At 46.3% G+C, this 24,519-nt stretch overlaps 1 protein-coding gene and 1 long non-coding RNA gene across 2 annotated transcripts; both read left to right on the top strand.

Moving 5' to 3' along the window:
* The first annotated feature begins 3,687 nt into the window (after window positions 1–3,687).
* On the top strand, window positions 3,688–4,520 carry LOC103540301 (high mobility group protein B1-like). The gene has a single exon (XM_070583714.1). It carries the CDS (start codon window positions 3,792–3,794, stop codon window positions 4,428–4,430), a length of 639 nt encoding a protein of 212 aa, XP_070439815.1. The 5' UTR covers window positions 3,688–3,791; the 3' UTR covers window positions 4,431–4,520.
* Window positions 4,521–16,389: 11,869 nt separating this feature from the next.
* LOC139083530 (uncharacterized) lies at window positions 16,390–24,252 on the top strand. Its single transcript, XR_011540334.1, has 2 exons — window positions 16,390–21,808; window positions 23,777–24,252. It is a non-coding gene; the product is annotated as an uncharacterized lncRNA (long non-coding RNA).
* Window positions 24,253–24,519: the final 267 nt, after the last annotated feature.

Genomic DNA, 24,519 nt, shown 5'->3' with positions numbered 1-24,519 from the left:
AACGATAACAGCATGGTACTGGCACAAAAACAGACACATAGATCAATGGAACAGAATCGAGATCCCAGAAATAAACCCATACATTTGTGGACAGCTGATATTCAACAAGGGAGCCAAGAGCATACAATGGAGAAAGGAGAGTCTCGTCAATAAATGGTGTTGGGAAAACTGGACAACCACATGCAAAAGAATGAAAGTAGACCATTCCCTTACACCATGCACAAAAATCAACTTAAAATGGAATAAAGACTTGAATGTAAGACCCGAAACCATGAAACTTCTAGAAGAAAACATAGGCCGTATGCTCTTTGATATCTGTCTGAGCAGCATGTTTTCAAGTACCATGTCTGACCAGGCAAGGGAAACAAAAGAAAGAATGAACAAATGGGACTACATCAAACTAAAAAGCTTCTGCACAGCAAAGGAAACCATCAATAAAACGAAAAGACAACCTAACAATTGGGAGAAGTTATTTGCAAACCACATGTCAGATAAGGGGTTAATATCCAAAATATACAAAGAACTCATACATCTCAACAACAAAAAAACCAACAATCCAATTAAAAAATGGGCAAAAGATCTGAACAGAGATTTCTCCAAAGAGGATACATGGATGGCCAACAGGCATATGAAAAGATGCTCAACATCATTAGCTATCAGGGAAATGCAAACCAAAACTATAATGAGGTGTCACCTCACTCTGGTCAGAATGGCTGTAATTAACAAGACAGGAAACAACAAGTGTTGGAGAGGATGTGGAGAGAAGGGAACCCTCCTACACTGTTGGTGGGAGTGCAAACTGGTGCAGCCACTATGGAAAGCAGTATGGAGTATCCTCAGAAAATTAAGAATACATCTACCATATGATCCAGCTATCCCACTGCTGGGTATTTATCCAAAGAACTCGAAAACACAAATGCATTTAGACACATGCACCCTTATGTTCATTGCAGCATCATACACCATAGCCAAGATTGGGAAGCAACCTAGGTGCTCATCAAGGGACGAATGGATAAAGAAGATGTGGTATTTATACATGATGGAATACTACTCAGCCATAAGAAATGATGAAATCCAGCCATTTGTGACAGCATGGATGGACCTTGAGGGCATTATGCAAAGTGAAATAAATCAAAGGGAGAAAGTAAAATACTGTATGATCTCACTCATAAGCAGAAGATAAAAACAATGACAAACAAACACATAGCAACAGAGATTGGATTGGTGGTTACCATAGGGTGAGGGGCGAGGGGGGAAGGCAAAAGGGGTGATTAGGCTCACATGCGAGGTGATGGACTATAATTAGTTTTGGGTGGTGAACATGATGTAATCTACACAGAATTCGAAATATATTGTGATGTACATCTGAAAGCTATATAATGTTATAATCCAATGTTACTGCAATACAATAAAAAAGAAGGGGGCCCAGCCCGGTGGTGCAGCAGTTAAGTGTGCACATTCCGCTTCTCCACGGCCCAGGGTTCACCGGTTTGGATCCAGGGTGCAGACATGGCACCACTTGGCACGCTGTGCTGTGGCAGGCGTCCCACATATAAAGTGGAGGAAGATGGGCACGATGTTAGCTCAGGACCAGCCTTCCTCAGCAAAAAGGAGGAGGATTGGCAGTAGTTAGCTCAGGGCTAATCTTCCTCCAAGAAAAAAAAAAGGAAAATATTCTTCTAATCTCAGTTCACAGAGTATTTTGTTGTTGTTAGATATTGCATTTTATAAAATACCTTTTTGCCTTCTAGTGATATGATTATGTGCTTTTTTTGGTCTTTGTTTTTTATGTCCCATTTTTGTCCTGTCGATGTGATAGTTGTACTCTTTTCTCTCACTACACTTAATCCCTGAGGACTAAGAACAGAACTCTTTGACTTTGCATTTGAGACCCTTTAAAGACGGAGTCCAAAAGGACTTTTCCAGTCTTATGTCCCATCTTGTCTCCCAACTCACTTTAGCACACCTGGTGATGGGCCTTTCCCCAAACACACAAAGCTTTTTGTAACCCCTCATGCTGTTCACTTTGTCTGAAACGCAGCACCCTTATCTTCCAAATGGGGACTCCCTCCCCTTCACCCAAACAATCTTCAGAGCCAGGGAGACCAGATGTCCTGGTTTTCCTGGAACAGTTCTGGTTTGCACCTGCTACCCCCGCAATTTCGCCATTCTCAAATGTGTCCCTGGGTTGGACAATCAATTATGTGGTCATGCTGTCCTTAGATAAGTTGTCCCTGCTCCCAAGCCCTGGTCCCACAAAGAGTTGAATTTCTCTCTTCTGTGCTCCCATACCTTCCTGTGCACACTTTCACTGTGGCATTTATTGCACTCTATGCTCCCCCAGCAGCACTGGGCTGGCATCCATTGGTGCTCAATACAGTAGCCAAGGCAGCAAGGTTGTTGGTTGAATGAACCTCACTTGTTTTTTTTTTTTTTAATAAGAGGAGCTCTCCTTCCAGAGTACCTCCCCCCTCACAGTATACGCCCTCTGAGGCTTTTCTGATGGGCAGCATTGGCTATGCTGCTTGGTCAGCTAACACCAGTAGCCATACGCACTCAGAGAAGTGAGACAGGCCCCTGGAAGGGAGTCCTGCAGGAAGCTTGCTGCCTCAGGGCCATTGGGAAATGCAAGCCTTGGGCTTGGTGCCTGCTGAAGGAGGAGAAAGGAGGAGAGGAGAGGAGAGGGTATGGAAGGTAGGAGGAAGGGATGGAGAGGAGAACAGAAAGGACAAGAGAAGACTGGAGGAAGGAGAGGAAGAGGAGGAAGGTGGCAGATTGGGGAGAAAGGGAGGGATGGAAGGGGAAATAGAGGAGAAGGAAAAAGAGACAGAGGCCGCCCCAGGGCAAGGCTGTGACGGCTGTGCCCCTCTCATCGCTCTCACGCAGCTATTTTTGGGGGAGGGGGTGTGTGCTAATTTCTTGGCTATTTGGGGAATCTTTGAGGGCATATTCACCCGTCTGGAATGTCTGAGGTCTCACCAGCCTGTGATTATAGAATAAGGTTATATTCCTCCTGACTACTGAAATTAAAATAGCATAAAGCTCCGCTGCCTTTGATGTTAGAAACAGCTCCCCTTAAGGAGTCCTGCAGCCCTACTCCTGAGGGCTTTTAGGGTGCAGTCTCATGTTTGTTCCGAGGGCAGTGTTCACCAAGGCCTTGTACCACGACCCCCCTCTTTCCTTTGCTGTTTGCTGCCTCTGATGCCCAAGACCCTTGGGTAGGCCCAATCCAGTGGGGCTCAGCCGTTCCAGCAATTCCCCTGCTCCTACCACCTTGATCTCAGAGGAGAGGGACTCTGTTTCCCTTTTGCTCCTCAGGTCCTTCCCTCAATTTTCTCCTGCATAGCAAACCCTGGGCCCTAATCTTGAATAAAGCTTTGTTGAGAGTCGAGAGAGAGCAAATGAGCAGCACAGCCCAGTGGTGGCTTACAAAGATGTCTCTCTTTGGTATCCTTTTCAAGGGACTTCCCAGCCTGGCCCCCATCCTGCAGGCACTCTGCCGGGCCCCTCCACCTCGCTCCCCCATTCTCCAGGGCCATGTGGCCCCTGAGATGAGGCAATTTTACCTCCTCCCAGACCTGCCTTTGGAATCTACATTGGTCTCCTGTGGCTGCTTTAACAAATGACTACAAACTTGGTGACTTAAAACAGCAATTTACGGGAGGCTACGTCTGGCTCCCGCTCTCACAGTCATTGCAATACACTGAGTTCCATAGAGACAGCGCCGGGGCAAGTGAGAGCCGGACAGGCACTGGGAGACTCTGTGCCTTGCTGAGGAAAAATAATTAAACATGGGCAAAGGAGAGCCTAAGAAGCCGAGAGGCAGAATGTCATCCTATGCATTCTTTGTGCAAACTTGCCGGGAGGAGCACAAGAAGAAGCACCCAGATGCTTCAGTCAACTTCTCAGAGTTTTCTAAGAAGTGCTCAGAGAGGTGGAAGACCATGTCTGCTAAAGAGAAGGGAAAATTTGAAGACATGGCAAAGGCGGACAAGGCCCGTTATGAAAGAGAAATGAAAACGTATATCCCTCCTAAAGGGGAAACAAAAAAGAAGTTCAAGGATCCCAATGCACCTAAGAGGCCTCCTTCGGCCTTTTTCTTGTTTTGTTCTGAGTATCGCCCAAAAATCAAAGGAGAGCATCCTGGCCTATCCATTGGTGATGTTGCAAAGAAACTGGGAGAAATGTGGAATAACACTGCTGCAGATGACAAGCAGCCTTATGAAAAGAAGGCTGCTAAGCTGAAGGAGAAATACGAAAAGGATATTGCTGCATACCGAGCTAAAGGAAAACCTGATGCAGCGAAACAGGGAGTCGTCAAGGCTGAAAAAATCAAGAAAAAGAAGGAAGCGGAGGAAGACGAGGAAGATGAAGAGGATGAGGAGGAGGAGGAGGTGGAAGATGAAGAAGAAGATTATGATGATGAATAAGTTGGTTCTAGCGCAGTTTTTTTTTTCTTGTCTATAAAGCATTTAACCCCCCTGTACACAACTCACTCCTTTTAAAGAAAAAAATTGAAATGTAAAAAAAAAAAAAAAAAAAAAAACCGAAAAAAAACCCCCAGCAATTTACGGGCCAGCCCTGGTGACCTAGTGGTTAAGTTCGGCACGCTCCACTTTGGCGGCCTGGGTTTGGTTCCCAGGTAAGGACCTACAACCGCTCATCTGTCAGTGGCCATGCTGTAGCAGTGCTCACATACAAACAGAGGAAGATTAGCAGTGGATGTTAGCTCTGGGTGAATCTTCCTCAGCAAAAACAAACAAACAAACAAACAGCAAGTTCTTCTCTCACAGCTCTAGAGGCCAGAAGTTCAAAATCAAAGAGTCAGCAGGGTTGGTTTCTTCTGGAGGTTCTGAGGGAGAATCCATTCCTTGCTTCTCTCCTAGCTTCTGGTGGCTGCTGGAGATCCTTGGCATTCCGTGGGCTTGTGATGCATCACTCTAGTCTCTGCCTGTCTTCCTGTGACGTTTCTCCCTGTGTTCTCTTTCCCCATGTGAACATCAAACCTCCCTCTCTTTACTCCTATAAGGACACCAGTTATTGGATATACCCTAAATCTACTCTAAATCTAAGATGATTCATCTCAAGATCCTGACTTCATTGCATCTGCAAAGACTTCATTTCCAAATAAGGTCAGATCCACAGGTACCAAGGGTTAGGACTTGGACATATCCTTTTTTGAGGTCATAATTCAACCCGGAGTTCTTAGTTCCTGCTTCAGGATGGGCACTTTCCGGGAGGAAGGACCGTTAACTCTATACCTTCTACAAGTGTAGTCTTGCTCTTTGATCCCCACAGACAATTAAATTACATGGAACACACTAGTCCAATATCCATCCTTGTTATATATGTCCTTTAAAGGGGCAACTTGGAGCTACTTACTGAATGAATTGAGTGGACGGTGGTGCTCTGACTAGTAGGAGGAAAGTGCATGCCATACACTGCAGCGCATGAGGCACTAACTGCTCGTGGAGGAAAGGCAGGGTGTCCACAGAGGTCGTTAGCCCCTGTGTTGTAAAAGCAGCTGAGTTGGAGCCGACAGAGGTAGGCCAGAGGTCCTATAAATGTCTTGAGGCATCTTTAGGAGAAAGGAAGCCCAGGAAGGCTACAGAATGTTAATAGCCAGTGTTGATAAGTAGAATTAGAAGACACGAAGGGGTCACATAGTCCAGCTTTTCTTAAATTGTGCCTCCCAAGGAACAAGAATGCCTACTGCCTACTGTAGGCATTAAGTAGGAGCGGGGCTGGGAGAAAAGTCAGTTCTGCGGGTAAACCAGTGAAGGAAATGCTGGGTGAAGTAGAGACAGATGCATTTCCATACTGAAGAACTTCTTGGTATCTTAAAGCCAAGGGTTGCAAACTCAAATGTCTGTGTAGGCCAGGCAGGAAAGGGAGATGAGTGGGGACTGTGGGACAGTGGAGAGTATAAACTGTCTATGGAGTCATTCATTGTAGAACAGGCATCTCTGGCCCAACATAGGGAGCAGTTGAGGCTGTTGAGGTAAGGAGACAAGGGCAAAATACACAAATACCGGACGACCTGGGCAGAAAGAATTTCCAAAGTGGCCCATGGGGCAAACGGAGCCCAGAGGAAGAGCGAGGCGGCATGGGCAGCACACCTGGCTCTGCCTCCCCTGAAGCTTGCAGCGTCCCTCCACATTTGCATGCTTTGCATACTTGCTGGCCCCAAATATTAATGTGCTGGGTAAAATTGTGTAGGAACCAATGAGAGCTCTGCAACAGATTGACATCTTTCTTCTGGCTACCAATTGGTGTGAACTGTTTTGTGTTGTAGCAGAATAGACTATACTCTTGTCCCAGTCCCCATACTGAAGACCTCAGTTCAGATTCCAGCTCAGGCTTCCCTTCTTAGTAGCTATGGGGCTATGAATAAGATTTGAAACCTCTCTGAATCACTGTTTCTGTTTCAGTTATTCATGACGGTGTAACTACTCATCCTCAAACCATGTCTTAAACCAATGACGCTAATTTATTTTGCTCAGTTAGGCAGTGACCTCGTTCAGGCAGGCAGTTCTCACTCAGGTCTCTCAGGTGGTTGGGGCTGAGGTCCTCTCGAACTCTTCTTCACTCACGTGTCTGGGCTGGGAAGGCTCACACAGCTGGGGCTGGAGTAGCCAGGATGCCTCAGGCATTGTGCTCTCACATGGGGGCATCATGGCATTGGACTCCTTATTTGGCAGCTCAAGGGTCATAGAACGAGTGTCCCAAGAGAGACCAGCAGAAGCTGGGTGGACCTTTCTAATCCAGCCTTGGAAATCACACAGCATCACTCCTACCTCATTTTATTCGCTGAGGCAGCCACACAGGCCCACCTAGGGTCAAGGGGGGCGGCCAAGGGCTCCTCCACCTCTTCATGGGATGAGAGTCAAAGGTCTTGTGGATGTCTTTTAAAACTATGACGCTATCCAATTAATTGGATTAATAATACAACTTCACATAGAATGGATGCACCACAGTTTAACTGAATTTTCCTAGTGGCCATTTTAGTTATTCCAGTTTTGTGGCCATTATGAGTATTGCTGAAGGGACCATCTTTGTGCATAGTCTTCCCTTTCTATTTTCTCCTGCTTCCCTGGGAGGGGATGCCAAGAACGGAGACTGCAGGATCAAAGGATCGGGGTATTTTAGTCCACTCTTCGGTTTTTATTTTAAAATATGTTTTTATAGAAATATTATAATAAAAAATTAAAATATATTGTCTCTAGTATATTTGAAGACATCCTGAGAAGGTAGCTAGAAAAACAACAATATATTATTTTAATAAAATATGTTGTTTTTAAATATATTTGAAGACATGCTGAGAAGACTTCCAGGCTGAATCACCCTCTGCACACCTTAGTTGTGTGTGTACATGGGCTGTGCGGGTATTTTGGGGCCTGGACTGAATATTATCTTTGGTTGCTTACATTTCACCTTCACAATGCATAATCAAAATGCTTTTGCTGAAATGTAGACAGGTTCACAGCTCTAAAAACAGCTCCTGTGCTCTGCAGGAGACAGTTATCCTTTTGAGAAACTCTGATGTGTCCTCACCAGTTGGGGCCAGGGCAAAGAAGAGAGTACGTAAGGGGACTTGCTATGCAGGGAGTTGCCTGAGTTACAAGCCCATGCTCTGGGTAGCATTTCTCTGCCTTTTAGAAACGTAAGCCCACGCCCTTTCCTAGCCTTTTTCATTCGATCTTCTCAAGGTCCTAGTAGCCACACAATTTTGTGTAGTGTATTATGGAAAATATACAGGCATTTGGATAAGATTTTCTCGAGCTACATCTTTCCCTTTCTAAGGACTGGACTGCTCAACTGGAGGTTGAGATTCTCTGCTCTCTGCTAATAAGACTTTGGTCTTCTTGACCAAGACCAAGGAGAAGTCTGGAGATGTGGCTATTGCTTGAATGATTATCATTAGGGCAAACCTCCTTTGGGCCTAAATTGTGTAGATAACTGCTTCTGTAATTGACTTCTCTTTGCCATATTGACACATGGATTTTGAAAGGGCTAAGTATTTCCCTCTTAAGTTTTTGCAAGGTTCATGGGAGAGAGTTGGGATGGTAAAACTTGTTTTCATTTGGCTGTGAACTTAGCCAGTGGCCTTAGGAGAGAGTTCTCACTTGGTTAAACCCTTTCACAGCAATATGGCACAGAAGATCCAGGCCTGTACTTGAGAGTCAAGAAACTAGAATCTTAGTCCCAGCTCTGTCATTTATCTAGTGGGTGACGGGGCAAATCCCTTCTCCTTTGATGCCTTTAGACACCCCACTTGAGAAGTATGTAGCTGAACTTGGCCAACCCCTACAGACATCACAGCTCTAAAACTTGAAGATGTGTGACAGTCGTCCCTGATGGTCTCACTCCAAAATCCCTTTGTTTTAGAATTCCTTCCATCTTTCTCCTGCTGGTTCCATCCAGAAATGAGAGCCTGGGCATGCAGGAGAAGCAGATACTATATTCTTGGCAAAAGGGGTTTAAATGGTAGGGAGATTGTCTTAGGCTGGGATCTCCCAGAAGCACATCCTCAGACAAAGACTTGAGTACAAGTGGTTTATTTAGGAGGCTGAGTGGGCAAGTGAGACAGGGAGGAGAAAGAGACCAACACAGAGTGTGTGAGCAGGGCACTACTGTGGGCAACTTGGTCTCAGTCCTGCTGGTGACCTCGGGGAGAACATAGCTCAGACATGTCTGCCAGAGGGTGAGATAACTCTGGTGTTTTTCTCCCAGAAGTGTTAACTCCTGAGTGTGTCCAGCTTGCCCCCTGCCCAAGGTGAGAAAAATCCCTCAGGTGGAGCACTGCAGATGTTTGCAGCAGCAGGCATGTACAGGAAAGGTGGAGCCAAGAGGATATGTGTCGGGGCATTGGCAACATGTCCCACTGCTGGTGCTGCATGGATCATTTTTTTCTGATTTTCTTGGTTGTTCAATGTAGAGTGCATAGGAAATATGTGTGTGACAGATTCTACATGTACTTATGCAAGTTTTGGTGTATTTTGACGTTTCTTTTGTGTGGTAGACAGAGATTGTATCAAAGTAGAAGGAAATGTCTCCTTTGGCAAGATGCTGGAGACATGGGAATGATATATGCAGGTCTAAGTTGAAATCACACGACATTGGATGAACTTATGAAGCGTGGGAGGAGTTTGTGGAGAGAACAACGATTGAGACCTTATGAGGAAGAAGTTCAAGTATGGAAATAAAGACATGCGTGGAACTTAGATACCCAAGAGCATTGTGTAAATGAGGATTGCCTGATGGTTTTCCCACTGATGTGCTTCCAGTCAGTGCAAATTAGCCAAGAGTTCGTAAATTCACCTTTTCTCCCTCATTCTGTCTGCATCATTGCTGTGGAGAAGGCAATCTTAGAGGCGCAGCGAAGAAGAGCCAATACCACCCACTTTGATAAGTATTTGTGGGCACTCATTACAGCAGACAGAACACTCAGCGTTCAGGGTACTAGAAGAGTAGGACAGCCTTTGTCCTTCAAGAGAAGGTAGAGTGAAAAATGGCTACAGTGGGTGGGGAACTAAAGACCAGGAGACAGATCCACATGTCCTCCTGGGGCAGAACAGAGCAGAGGGTCTTCCTCTGACTGTCAGAATCCAGGCAGGCATCTCAGAGGCATCTGAGCTGGGCTTTGAATTTGGATAGAACAGGTAACCTGAATGAAGAGAACCACAATGGGATGAAGGATGGAAAAGGAACATCGAGGGCATGTTTGCATTTCATTGGCTGGTCTAATGTGGCCGAGATGTAGGCTTCATGCAAGAATATCACGGACCATGAGCCAACCCTGATGACCTAGTGGTTAAAGTTAGGCGTGCTCCCACTTCAGTGGCCCGGGGTCAGTTACCAGGTGCAGAACCACACCACTCATCTGCCAGTAGATATGCTGTGGTGGCGTCCTACATAGAAGAACTAGAAGGACTTACAACTAGAATATACAACAACGTACTGTGGATTTGGGGAGGAAAAAAGAAGGAGAGAGAAGATTGGTAACAGATATTAGCTCAGGGTGACTCTTTCCCAGCAAAAAAAAAAAAAAAAAAAAGAATGTCATGGACCACATAGTGGGAAAGGTAGGAGGGGCCAGGGTGTACAGAGCCCTGAATGTCAGGCGGAGGGGGTAGGAGTGGGTGGTGGGGGCTATGGGAACCACTGAGGCTTCCAGAGTAAGGAAGGATGGGGGTGGGGTCCTTTTAGAACAAGTCTCTGAGAGTTACTCAGGACCCAGAAGGCCCAGTTCAGAAACAGGTGTGTGGAAGCTAGGTGAGGCTGTCTGGGCATGTGGGCAGTGAGACGGCTCTGCTCATGGAGGTTTCTGAAAGCCTCTACCTTTGGTTTTCTTTCTTTCTCCCGGAGAGCAAGGCACAGATCCAGGACTTGAGCCCTGGTCTTTAACCCCCAGAGAGGCTGCCTTTCTGGACTGGTTCTGTCCAGTTTCCATTAAGAAGCACGTGATCTGGGTCTGCAGAGTGGGCTCGGTAAGGGGTGCTCCCAGAATGGAAATCCCCAGGGTTGGAGGCTATCAGAGGCAGAGGGCAGACTCTGGTTTCTCCAGGACGACTGGGTCATGTGAGGAAAGTGAAAGCATGTGATGGAAGGCAAGGATGGGAAACTTGATTTTGAGGTTTATTTTTTTTAAGGATATTGGCACCAGGACCAATATTAACAAAAACTTAAATTCCTAAACTGTCCCTCCCCCAGGAAATCATTTCCCTGCTTCTTCATTCACTCACCAAATATTTACTGAGAGTCAACTATCTGCCAGTCTAGGCACTTTGGAAGCAACAATGGACAAAGCAGGCAAATTTCCTGTCCTCCCAGAGTTTATGCTCCAGAGGGGGAGCCAGAGGATAAACAAGAGACAGACAGCTGTGTGGGGTGCTGTGTCACCGCTGCTCCTCGTGGCTCCCAGCTGAGGGGCTGCTTTCCTTTGCTTGGCCTTCAAGACGCTCCCCAGTCTGTACTGTCCGCCTCTCCAGCCGTTCGCTTCCGCCCATGCTCTGAGATCCAGCTCAAATGCTCCGTCCACTTGCCTCCGCCTGGACACACTTTACTGCCCTGGCTCCGTCGGAGTTTTTGTTCCACTTTATGCTTACAACCCAGCTTTTCTGGGACCATTCCAATATCAATCATTATTTTTCTTGTCTTTTCTTATATTCTTAAGCCCTGAGTTAGGATCATAACCAGACCCCAAGTTTGGTTGGGATTTCTGGCCCCATTTCTGCGCTCCTATTATCTCTCATGTCACATTTAGTCTGCTTAGTGCGCTCTCTTACCCCATTGCCTGGGAGCTCTGGTTCAACTCTGTGTCTCAGGGCCCCACCTCAGAGCCCAGCACACACCTGATGTTCACACAGTGCTTCCTAGACAAGCGATCAGACTGGCTTGTGGGCTTTGGAGGGAGGCAGATGCTGGCCAAGGCCCTCAGAGCCAAGAAGTATTCAGAGAAAAGTAGCTGGTTCTTGACAAGCTGCCTCCAGCTCTAAGGCAGGCTGACTTCAAAGGAAAGTGCCTTCCCTGGCTTCCAGTCCAGGGTCTGCAGCCTCTCTGCAGCCATGCCTGGTAGATATTTATTATTCTTCATAATATATTAAATGCAGGTGCTGACCTCCGTTCCGGGTGTGGCTTGCCTGTTACCACTGATGTTCTCTGAGGACTGAACTGAGCAGTCCTGCAAGCAGACGAGCAGAGCCTGGGGCACATTTCTGCTCAAACAGGCCAGAGCAAACACTGGGTGTCTCAACTGAGCACATTCCTGAGCTCATTAAACTGGGCGAAGTGAGCCCAGCCGGATGGAGACCCGGGAGGAGACAGAGGTCATAGCCCCTGAACACAGCTGGGCAGGGCAGCGTGCTCTAAAGGTTTTGGCACTCGATCATCTTCCTTCCCTCTGCCTGTCCTGATTCAGTCCCTTCCACAGCCTGTTTTATCCCCCAACCATGGGGCAGGTACATCTGTGCCAGCTTTGGGGGAACAGGACTGGCTGGTTGAGGGTCGCTATCAGCACTGCCCATAAGGAACTTACTAATGGGTGGGCAGACAGGCTGTGGCAGAACCAGTCAGTCGGCAGGAAAGGATTATGTGAGATGCAAAACTAATGTGACAGACCGCCCGGCCGGAGAGCTGGAAGGGTGGAGATTTCGTAACCCACGAGAGTCAATCAAGGCCAAAGGAGTTACAGAAAGCACAGGGTGGGATCTTCAGGAGAACTGTTTGGACAGGGTGCCCCTGAAAGATGGGCAGGGCGTGGTTCCACATCTCAGCAATTATTTTGTTTCACCTTCAAGCCTGCCTCCTTGACCATGACCGTCCTTTGGTGTCTGGGCTAATGAATAGTAAATTGTTTCAAAAGGCATGCATGACGTGGAATCTTCGTGAGTGGTGTTGAAGGTTATGCCCACTCACTTTTCTTTGCACTTAGAAAGGGAAGGTGATGTGGGAGAAATCAGATGGAGACAGAACTATCTGGGATTCAATTCCTACGAGCTGTGAAGCATTGGACAAGTTGCTTAAACTCTCTGAATCTGTTTTTCTATCCTACAAAAAGAGGATGATGATACTTTGAGTAGAATTGGTCCCTAAGAAAGTTTACTGTATTGGCAGTGGGAAAACTCAAGTCAAATACATGAAAGTATATTTTAGAGGATATATATTAAGAGCTTCAATGATATGTAAATTAGTGGTTTTAGCACACGTTTCAATAAAAAGCCATGAAGACACAACAAAAGGAAGAGATGGAGGCTGGAGAGCGTTTTAATTCCGGGGCCACGGAGTGAGTGAACCAAGGGGACAGGCTGTGATTGGGCACGTGGGGCAGAAGTTCCAGCTATGATGAAATTGTGTGGGCAGCCCCTCCAGATTTCCTGAGTAGGTGGCCCCCTCTTCATGTTGATGACATTTTAATAACAAAACCCAGGTGCCAATGAAGTAAGCCTTGGCTGGGGTGGAGCAGTGTGTGGTGCGAAATCAAAGGGCTGTACGGAGTTTTCAGCCCGTGGGTGTCCTGGGCACGGTGCATGCCTGGCACAGCTGTGACCAGTGTCAATAAACCAAGGGTTGCAATGTGATAGTCTCCTCTTATCCACTTGTTGGCCATGCTACCTGGAAGGGACCTTGGAATGGAGAATGACGGGGCTTGTTGACTGGAGTTTAATGAGTCAACATTGTGTGCTTGATTGCTCTCCATGACCCTGCTGCCCCTAGGAAGGGTGAGCCCACCCCAAATACGTACTGCTCAGTGTTGTTGAGAGGATTAAATGAAACAATATACAAAGATGAACCGAGCCCAGCATCTGGCCTGTAGATCTTTCCCCAAATAGAATTATCATTACTTGCATTATTTAGTTATTTAGAGAATGTGTTAAGTTTAAAATTAAATTAAAGAGTAGGGCGCCATCCTCACTGCCACCGTGTTAATTCAAACTCTTACCACCTCTCACCCGCCCTGAGCAGCAGCTGCTCAGTTGGTTCCTCTGCTGCCGGTCTCTTTCTAAGCCTTTTGCTCCTTGGTACCTAGAATCAGATGTGACCAGAACCCCAGAGCTTCCTCTTGCCTGCCAGATAGGACCCCAATTAATTAATTAACCTGATGTCCAAGGTGTTGAGATTGGCCCTGACCTTATACCTCCAGCCTTATTTCACACCGTCACCTCACCCTGGGCTGTTTGCTGTTCCCCAACGGGGCTCTTGCCTCACACTTTCATCCCTTTGCATATGCTGTTCCCTCTGCCTTTCAATCCCTTCCCTTTTCTCTGCTCTTAGGCAGAGGTCAAATGTCACCTTCTCTCAGTCTCCCCAAGGCAGAATGCATGGCCCCTTTCAGAATGTGGGTTAGTATCAGCCATGAGCTTCTCGTTTCCTTGGGTGCAGAGACTGAAGTTACCCCTCTATCCGCACCATCTAGAGCAGTCCCTGGCTTGTCAATGCCTCTTGGATGAATTGAATTATAGTGAAAAAGCCCTGTGCAAGTGAATTCAATGGAAAGGGTACAAGAAATGTACTTTTTAAGCAATCTCTCTTATTTAAACACCCAACTGTGCACGTCATTTGGACTGGGGAAGCAAGACGGGAGAAGAGGGATCTTTGAAATTTAACTTCTTTTCCTGCCAAAGCATTAGCTTTTGGATCAGGCATGGAGGAGAGTAAGGAGTTGTATTTTTAGACACTCTCCAGGTTTGAACGTTCCAGACTACCTTTATAATTTCCAAGCTTCTGTTGGTGTTTACAGAAACTGAGGCCCTGTTGTGAAGACAAGGATTATAAGAGCCCTGAAATAGGACAATTGCTTTCATGGAAAAACAAACGAACCGTTGCATTTTCTCCTCTGTCACAATTTGGGTCCTTGAGAGGGAATGACTGGGCCCTGCAGGTCTGGTGGTTGGTCAGTTACCACTTTCCTCCTCCTCCCACCACTCAGGCCTCCTATCTCTTCTCTGAAAACACCCGCTTTCTGATCTACGTCATAAGCATGTTCTGATCTAGGGTCAAAGACAAGAGAGCTGCATCCTTGAGATTTTGGCAGATTTCACCCTGGGCTCCAGTTTCCCATGTGGACCAAATAGGATTGGACCAAATAGGAACGAGTGTGTTGTCCCTGTGCAGTTCCAGCTTCCCCAGGAGGCTGACCTTAGGGACCCTAGAGTGAGCTCAGACCATCTCAAGTCAGGGTATTCCTTTCTCCCACATGCCTGGACTCCTTGACCATCACAGCAGTCACCCCCTCAAGTCCTGGGACTGGCTTGATTGTTCCATTGGCCAGAGTACTTGATTCCATTTGTTTTTCTGAGCCTGGACCCTTGATACTTCACCTTCAAGAGTCAGAGGGTTGGAGCTGTATAATCTCTTCTTCAGAATAAGGAGCTGGTTTCCAAAGTCCTGTGGGTAACTGGTGCCTTGTCTATGGGATCGAGATGGAGCAGAAGGTCATCTATAGGACTTGACTGGTTTGACCCTGGGACACGATCCAAGTGGCCCAAGCAATGCACCTTTTGGAACATTAGCTGAAATAGCTGCCAGCTGGTGGTCAACTCCTGGGTCAAGATCACTGTCTGTGCCTGTATTATCTTGTTAATGACATCAGCCATACATCTGTTGAAGTCTCTGTGCTGAACATTTTTTCTGGCTTACCTCTCTTAACCTTTACCACAACCCTGTGAGATAGGATTGTCACAGCCATTCTGCAGATATGGAAAGTGAGGCTCTGAGCGGCAGAGTGACTTACACCAAGCCAGTAAATGACAAAGTCAGGATTTAAATCCAGTCCAATTAACTACAAAGGTCATGCATTTGATTTTATACAACCTTTTGAGGTAGCTATTATAATCCCCATTTTTCAGAAGAATCTAAGATTTAGAGAGTTTAAGAGACCTGCTGAAGCCTTCGTAACCAGGAAGTAGCTTATGTGGGATTTGGACTTAGATATAAGCAGAAGCACTTTCCATCCCTTTTCTCAGTTAATTCTCACAGCAGGGGCCAGCCCAGTGGTGCAACAGTTAAGTTTACACATTCTGCTTCAGTGGTCAACGGTTTGCTGGTTCCATCCCGGGTGCTGACCTTTGCTGACCTTTGCACTGCTTGTCAAGCCATGCTGTGGCAGGCGTCCCACATATAAAGTAGAGGAAGATGGGCATGGATGTTAGCTCAGGGCCAGTCTTCCTCAGCAAAAAAAAAAAAAAAAAGGAAAAAGAAAAAGGAAAAAGAGGAGTATTGGCAGCAGATCTTAGCTCAGGGCTAATGTCCCCCACAAAGAAACATACAAAAATTCTCACAGGGGAGGTGGTACTATCTCTGTTTTATAGATCAGGTACTAAGGCCCAGAGAGATTCAGTAATTTGCTCAAGGTCACACAACCAGAAAGTGGATGGCAGGCAGGTGGAATCCAAAGTTGATGTTCTTCATACAACACAGTAGTGTATAGAGATCCATTCCTAAACTCTGGATGATTATTCTTTGGTTTCATCCTGATCTAGACAGCCAGGTTAAGGTCTCCACAACTGAAGCCATGTCGGTAGTTTTGGTTTCCAAAGACTCTACACGGATCAGTGTGGAAGGTCAAGAGTCAAGAGGGAAGAATCTGACATAACTGGGCGGTGAGCTCGTATGCATGAGAACTCACTTACCAGTTAGACTCAAACTCCGCCCGGCCTAATCCCATCAAGGCCACACAGTGCAGCCGACTCATCCAGCTCTAGCAGATTTGCAGCTGATGGGGCCTGGCCTGGAGCCAGCACCTCTGGAGGACCAATCCTGGCTGGAGGAGGAGACTCAAAGTAGGGACTTTATGAATGGCATGTGGGTGTGGGCTTAGAAGCAGAGCCGGGAGGAGCAGAACATGCTGGGCCCCCTGCCTCAGACCTGCAGGAGCTGCTGGGTAAAGACTTTGCTAACTTTGGTTTATTTATTAATTTTAAAATTTAAATTAATTTACATTTTTAATTGATTTTTTAGAAAATGCAAAGAATCCACTACTTTCCATAGTTATCCAGGGCTGCATGTCCCAATTTCTGTGTGCAGAAACAAATGTGTCACCCAATGTCAAAAGGAGAGACTCAGGGAGAGGCTAGGGCAAAGAAGAAGGGCACAGAGAGGCTCTGGGGGCGGGGGGATGAGTTGCAGAGAAGGTCAAGTGGACGTTGCGGCCGGGAAATCAAATGTCAGTTTTCATCTTGCCCTGCAAAGCTTCATCTAAACTTCTTCGCCAGCCAGTCACATCTCCTTATCACTTTTCCAGCCAGCTTTGTGACTCTAAGTGTTGGACGGAGAACTGATAAGGGTAGGTGATTGACACTCACAGCCTCCGGAAACCCCGAGGGTCACCTGTGCCTTGGGGAAACCTGATTCTCTGGCTCTGATGCCTCAGGACAGCAGGGGATGCGAACAGGAGGACCCCGCGGGTATCGGGGCCCTGGTCTGTGTTTCCCGCCAGAGTACGCTGGGGCAGCTTTTGGTTTTGTGCTTAGTGAGGTTTTCACTTTGCTCGTTCAAAATATGCTCTCTGTGACTGGGCTTAGGGTCTCTCCCATGGGAACAGTGGTTGGGTGGTTGGGGGGCCTATTCCTGAGGTTTCCTCATTATAGTTGGGAGGTAAATAAAGAGGCTAAAGGGCTTTGGAATTTTAGGCAGTTTACTTTAAAAAAAAGTGAGAGCCAGGATTTTCACTTGGTTCGAGTGAAAGTCCCATCCCAGACATTTTCCTCAGCAAATGACAGATACCCATTAAACTCCATTTTTAGGGATTATATATTAAGACAGAACATTTCATGGTACTAACTAAACTTATATTTTTTCTGTTATATTAAAGACAGTTATTTATTATGCTGTTGATTCAGAATGATCCTTTAAACTCACATTGCTTATACTAAAGTAAACTCAATAAATTTCTGTTGAATTGGCAAATGGCAGTAATCGAGTGACATAGAAGTAAGTCTAATTACACCGACGTGTAAAGACAAAACCACAGATTAATATTGCCATAACTGCAAATGCTTCTGTTTCTAGGATGTGAATACAGATTATTCACAATACATTGCATCCCAACTGAACAGGTACTATTTTTTTTATCCAATTGAGTATCATGATTTTCCTTAAAGAGTAAATAGAGTTTTAAAGTTAAATTTAAGAAGTTACGTTAAAACAGTGGCTCTCAACCTTAGCTGCAGGTTGGAATCATATGGGAGTTTTGAATAATCCTGATGTGTAGCCAATTACATTGGAATCTCCAGCATATGGCTTGGGCATGAGTTAGGCTGGGAACAGTGCAAAAAGAATGTGAACCAAGGCCATTCGTGCCCACAGAGGGGGTCTCTGCGCTCTAACGCAGTAGTGTATAGCCTTGGCTACTGGATATTGATGCCTGGGTCCCACCGCCAGAGACTCTGGTTTAATTGGTCCAGGTGTGGCATTGTGGCTATGCCCAGGTAACCCCAATGCATAGCTGTAATGCCAGCTGACATATCTGGGAGTCCAAGAGCCCAGATTCCAGTCCTGGCTGCATCCTCAACTCCTGTTATGACCCTACATAAGTCTTTAATGTTTTTATGTCTCAGTTTCCTTTTAAGTAAACTGGAACCTGGGGGTAATGAGTGAGTCAGTGTTCCCTCAGAGCCCTTTCTGCTCTGGAGGTTGAGGACCCTCGCATCTTCACCAAGTTGCAGTTACAGAAGGCAACTCAACACATGGCAGTCTCTGCTCCGAGTGCAATACTGTGGTGAGTGGCTTAGGAGTGCCACGGGGTGGACAGGAAGAGGCTGCTGGGAGGAGCGGAGAGTCACAGCCGAGACCCAGCCTCCTCCTTCGGCCAGGAAAAGGCCAGTTAGGGGCTGGTGGGACAGTGATGGGGCCATGTAAAAATGGGGCTGATTGTTCCCCATTCTCCCATGTGACACATGACGCTGAAAGTACCTGGTGGTCACTGGGTGAGACACTGTTGGGCTTGGAACGACAACAAAACAGAGCATCAGAGCATATATCTTTGCAGATGATCCTCCAAAGGTTTTGTTTTGTTTTCCAGGTTCCTGATAACTCTGTCTTTGTGCAACATGAGTGTGTTTCCAGTTTTGTTTTTTTTGGGGACTGGTCCAAAGACACATATGTGGAAAGATAGAAAAATATTTTGTATTATCCTTTGGATTATTTTATTATATATTATTAATATAAGAATAATGAAAAGTATAGCTCGCATTTATTTAAGGCCTACTGAGAACATCTCTGTGCAAAGTCCTTTACTTCAAAATTTTAATTTTCAATTTACTTTTGAAGGACATCATTTAATTACCACACTCACAGTCTGAGCTGAGTAGCACTATTATCATCTCCGGTTTATGGTTGGGAATCCTGGGGTCCAAAGAGGTTAAGTAACATGCCCCAGGTCACATAGTAGGTGGCAAAATCAGAATCTGAACCCAAGACTGTCAGGTCCTGAAGGCAATATGCCTAACCACTGCACTGTACTACCCAGAGTGGACCTCAGGAATATGGCAGAGTCGGACCTCAATTTACAGATGCAGTGACAGGCCCAGAAAGGGGATGGACCTTTTCACCTACAAAACATCAGTTGATCCCCCACAAACAGGTCTGAGAGGCAGGTTTTAGAGTCACACAAAGTTTGCCGATGAGGACACCGCAATCTAGAACAGGCTACCTGCCTGAGGACACATGGCTGGTAAGTGGAAGAGTTGGGACCAAGTCAACCTTTTCCAGATCCACAGCCTATGCTCCTTCTACCACTCTCGCTGCAGGGATCGGCAGGGCATCGTGGTTTCCGTCAACTCTATTCACCCCTGAATCCCATGCACCTGGCATGATACCTGGCACATGGGTTCACAATAAATGTTTGCTGAATAAAAGCCCCCACAGACCTGACATGCACAGACACAGTAACAACACATACAGCCCCACCCTGGACCAAATGCAGCCTTTAGAGATTGAAGCTTGAGAATTACCTCAGCAAGCAGAGGAGCAGAGGTCCTTTTGTGAATATGTCCCATTCACCTTCTACATCCAGACTCTCAATCAGTGACAGCACAAAACATATATCCTGGCAAGCATCAAAGGTGACTTCAGCCATAAGCTAGTGAGGGCTCCGGGTGGTGATTCAGATCTGGGTTAAACCAACGTATTGACACAAGCAGATCCAGTGCTGCGCCCAGCCTCAGTTTCCTCATTTCATAGTGGAAATGTAGATGCCCTTTCTGTCACTGCACACCTCCCCAGGCCTGGGTCCCCCTCCCCCCCAGGGTTCATTGCCTGGGGTCAGGGAGAGGGGACGCCTCTATGATCCACTGTCTACAGTGACCCAGTGGGGCATGCAGGGCCCCCACTTCCCCTTTCTGCTCTGGGCTACTGCCTGATTGCCCATGAAAAGAAGGCTTACTTCTGGCTGGAAACCCCTGAGGCAGCGGATTTCGGTGTGAGTAAGCAATTCCAGGAGCATTAAGGGGAATGCAGGTTTATCTAGAGCACACAAAGCTGCCTGGGTTAGATTCAAAAGGAGGAGGAAGCCTGGGCTTTCTCAGGGGCCAGGCATGCAGCCCCAAAATTAAATCCCTGCAAAAGAATGTCTTCATCTTTATGGATGCAGGAAGAATCCAGTGTTTCATAAAAGGAACCGGGGACAGCAAAGCCACCTTCAGGAAATTCCCTCCATCCTGGATGGAGATCTAAACAGCTCAGATCTGAGGCCCCTGCTTCTTCCCATCCCTCACCCCAGGCAACCTCTAGGTGAACTTCCTTGATCTGAATTTGAGTGAAGGAGCCCATCTAATTTGCATAATCATTGATATTCATGAGAATGTAGTAGGAAGCAACATCTGTTACTTTACCATTCACAGACTGCTTGCACATAGTTTGCTTTATTCGATCTTTAACCACTTTACAGATGAGGAAACGAAAGCTCACAGAGGTCTCTGTCCCTGGCCCAGATCACACAGTTGGTGAGAGCTACAGCCAGGCCTCTAGTTGATATGCCCAGGCTAGGAGGCCTTCCCTGCCCCTGGTGACCATGCCCACCTCCGGACTGTGCGCTACATCTGCTGCTACTCTCACTTCTCTCCAGTATAAGTCAGGTGTTTATTTGTCTCACAAACAGGAGAAAGTGAGCTTCTGGAGGGCAGGGGCTCCAACCTACCTCCATACACTGAGCTTTTAGTACAATGCTGGCCACCGAGTAGATTGACAGTTAATGTCACTGAATGGATCCTGTGCTATTTCTGTTACACCCAAGGTGGGGGTCATCTGCCTGCTTACAAGACGTGCCAATAGTCAAGAGGCAAGGTGGTAGGTGAGAAAGGGATTTATTACAGCTTGCTAGCAAGGGGGAAGATGGCTCACTAATGTCTAAATGTCCTTGTCCTTGTCTTGTCCTTGTCTTACAGAACAGGGACGACAGGCCAGTTATATAGGGGGCTGGTCTCTGGGAGCAGGGGGCGGGCAGACATCTGGTCTTAGTCCCTGATAATCTTGTTTTCCTGGCTATGTATCAGAGACCGAAGCAATGCCCTATACCCTGATCTTTCAGTTGTCATTGATGGTGGCTATCAGCATAGACTCTTCTGTCCAGGTGTCATCACATTCCTAAGAAACTCAAAAGAACAAAGTTATCAGTTTGTAGCAGCTGGGAGGGGCCACAAAATCTGCAGAGCATGCATATCTCCTGGAGGGTGCGTATCTAGCTGGGTTAGTTAATCAGAGGTCATTCAAAGTTACAATATGGTTTCTTTTCTACAATATGGCTTCCCTTATGTCAACCTTGTGTTGAGCCAGTATCATTTCAACTGCCCCAGAAGGCCAGGGACTCTGATGACCAGAAAAATAATGACAATGGCAACAGCCAACATTTGCTTCTTGCTTATCGGTGCTTTGGCACCAGAGGCACGTTTGATTCTTACAAAGACCCGAAGGCCCTGACCATTATTTCCATGAAGTGGCCCAGGAGACTGAAGCTGAAATAAACCACAGGACTTCTCAAGGCTCTTTGGTGAAAAAGATGGAGCAAAACCTCCAACCCAACTCTTCCAATTCCAAATTCTACATGCTTATATAACATTCTTAATTTTATTCTAATCAATAAATGAATACTCATATATCTCTTGTTATGTGCCAGGCACTAGTTCTTACTTCATTTAATCCTCATGGCAGCTCCGGAAGCAGATTGTAGCATCCCTTACTGAGACTCAGAGTGATGTAGATGGTGAGTGGTGGAGCTGAATTTGAACCCAGGTCTATCTGATTCCAGAACATGGGATCTGTCCTTCCTGTGGCCCTGTACTGGCTTCTTGCTTGTTTTGCAGTGGGCTAAGAGGTGAGTTCACAACCACAGGCCACACCCTTAGCTGTGATTCAGATGTGCTGGGGTGAAGATGAGGTTGGGAGCTGGGGTCTCTGTGGAGCTGGATTTTCTAAGTTAGGAGAATTAAACCTGAGCCCCTAATTTTGGGGCACTGTCTAGGGCTTTGGGAGCAGTGGGAGGATGGGGCACCACCAAATCCTGCAGTCAGGGCTCCAGGCTCTGATGCCATGAAGAGGACAGCACCTCAATTTGAATGAGGAGGGAGCTTGGCGTTAGCACAGCCCAGTTCCCCGGGCCTGTGACCCCTAGGAGCAGGGATGGCTTGATGGCCCTGTAGGGGAGCAGAATTTGCTACCCCAAAATGTGCCTCTTTGACTAGATTATTTTTAAGAACAAAAGACTCAGGAAGAAATTTTGATGTTTCCCCTAGCTGCCTAAAAAAATTTAAGATAGAAGGTCTGTTCCAGGAAGAAGCTAGATATATAGATAACTATAGTGTAGGGGAGGAAGATAATTCCCCCACCCTCTAGGTCCTTCTGGCTGGTCCAAGAATTAAACTGACATGAGACAGAATAACAGGAGAAAGTCAAACAAAGCTTTATAACATGTATACATGGGAGAAACCCAGGAAAGCTGAGTAACTCGCCAGAATGGCTGAGGTTGCCACCTTAAATACCATCTTCAGCTAAAGACAAAGGAGGATGTTGGGGATAGGGGAAGTCAGTTATGGGAGATTACTAGAAAGAGCACAGTAAACAAGAGTAAAGTTATTGTGCAGATTTAAGTCCTTGCCTTCCACATTGATAAAAGAGTTTCTAGAGATAATAGAGTGGGAGACACCTTTACAAATGGAGATTTCCCTTACAAACCTAAATGTCTCTTACAAAGGGTAACTTCTGCTTGGTTTTCAGAGCTTCTCCCATGTCTGCAGTTTTTGAAAAAATAGCCAGCCCAAAATAATCCTCATGCCAAAGAGACACATCTTGAGGTGGTAAATTCTACTCCCCTACAATAGTATAATATGTTGGTGATTTTTTCTTTTTTTTTTGCTGAGGAAGATTCGCCCTGGGCTAATATCTGTGCCAGTCTTCCTCTATTTTGTATGTTGGTTGCAGCCACAGCATGGCTGCCAATGAATTGTGTAGGTCTGCACCCAAGACCTGAACCTGGGTGGCAGGCGGGGAGCACACCAAACTTAACCCCTAGGCCATGGCATCAGCCCACAATAGTATAATATGAACTAGGTGTGGTAGACAGGGAGGAACTTAGCAAGGCCCATTTGATCAAAGTCCTCTCCATGTCTCATTGCTATGCAAGGCATGGCAGACATTTGTTTACCAAACATTTGCTTTTCCATGTCCATGTGAATTGCCTTCCTCCCCTGTGAAGTCCCAAACTAATCCCACCAACATCCTCTTCTGTCTTTAGCTGAAGATGTTATTTAAGGTGGTGGGTCCAGCCATTTTGTCAAGTTACTCTGTTTTCCAGGGTTTCTCCCATGTATACTTGTTATTAAACCTTGCTTGATTTTCTCCTGCTATTCTGTCTCATGTCAGTTTAATTCTCAGACCAGCCAGAAGAACCTACAAGAGTAGAGGAGAATTTCTTCCTCCCCTAAAGCCCCATGCTTCAAAGAGCCCCATGCTTGGTTAAACTCTCTGCTGTCACCTATTGAAATCATTAATTTTTGACAAGGGACCCCACATTTTCATTTTTCACTGGGCCCCACAAATTATTTAGTCAGTCATCCCTCTGAGGGAGGCCTCTTCACTGGATCTTTCATCTGAATCACATGTGCCATTTCCTGGGGCCAATCACACTTTTTGCACCCAGGTTGGCTGCATTTGGCAGAGACTAAGCCCAGAGGGGGTCACTGAGAATGCCTGGACATCAGCTAGGGAGGAGGTTTTGGAGCCTGTGAGAACAGAAGGTGGTGAGGGAACTGGTCTTCAGGTCTAAGTCATCTTTGTGTCCTTGTAGCTGAACCCAGGAAGCTGTGGGGGAAGCACCATGCAGCAGACATGCAGGAAATGGCCAGGGGACCGTGGACTCTGTGACATCCTCCAGCTGCAAGTTGGCTGCACTCAAAATGCATCTCACCACCACAGTCTTGTCCCTTTATCTTTGCTCTTGTCACCTCACCTACCATTCCATAGCTGCTTACTTACCATTCCAAGGACTCAGTTTCCCCATCTTTAATGGGGAGGGAGCATTGGCAGTAGAGACCTAGATGAAAATGCAGTTGAGTGTTTGCCTGTCAAAATGTGGGGTAGAATGGTGTAAGGATAAGGGCAAAGCACAAGTCATGAAGGAGAACAAAGACCACAGTTTGATTACACAGACATTGTACAACTTAACATTTACAAACAAACTCTTGTATACTTAAGAGAATGGGTTATTTAGCAAATTGTATTGCTACTCGTCTGGAGGAAAATAAAACTAGATGTACAACCTCACCATATGCAAAAGTAAATTCTTCATGGGTTGAAAAAAAGGATAAAACTATTAGAAGTGAAAAGATGGTCAGAATTAACTATATAAAAATTTCAAATTAGGTATGGCCAAAGGGAACATAAACAAAGATGAAAGACAAATGGTGGTTGGAGTCAGTGCTGAGAGAACTTTCTGTGGTGGTGGAGATGTTCATCCTGAGCTGTCCAGTATGGTAGCCATTAGCAACATGTGGTGATTGGGCCCTTGAAATGAAGCTGGTGTGACTGAGG

The sequence above is a fragment of the Equus przewalskii genome, chromosome 1, assembly GCF_037783145.1.
Source record: "Equus przewalskii isolate Varuska chromosome 1, EquPr2, whole genome shotgun sequence".
In the NCBI taxonomy this organism is placed as follows: Eukaryota; Metazoa; Chordata; class Mammalia; order Perissodactyla; family Equidae; genus Equus; species Equus przewalskii.
This window is presented reverse-complemented; position numbering and strand designations above follow the sequence as displayed.

What these genes read in the sequence shown, in the direction of transcription:
- LOC103540301 (XM_070583714.1), top strand. Translation starts at nt 3,792, where the DNA reads ATGGGCAAAGGAGAGCCTAAGAAGCCGAGAGGCAGAATGTCATCCTAT.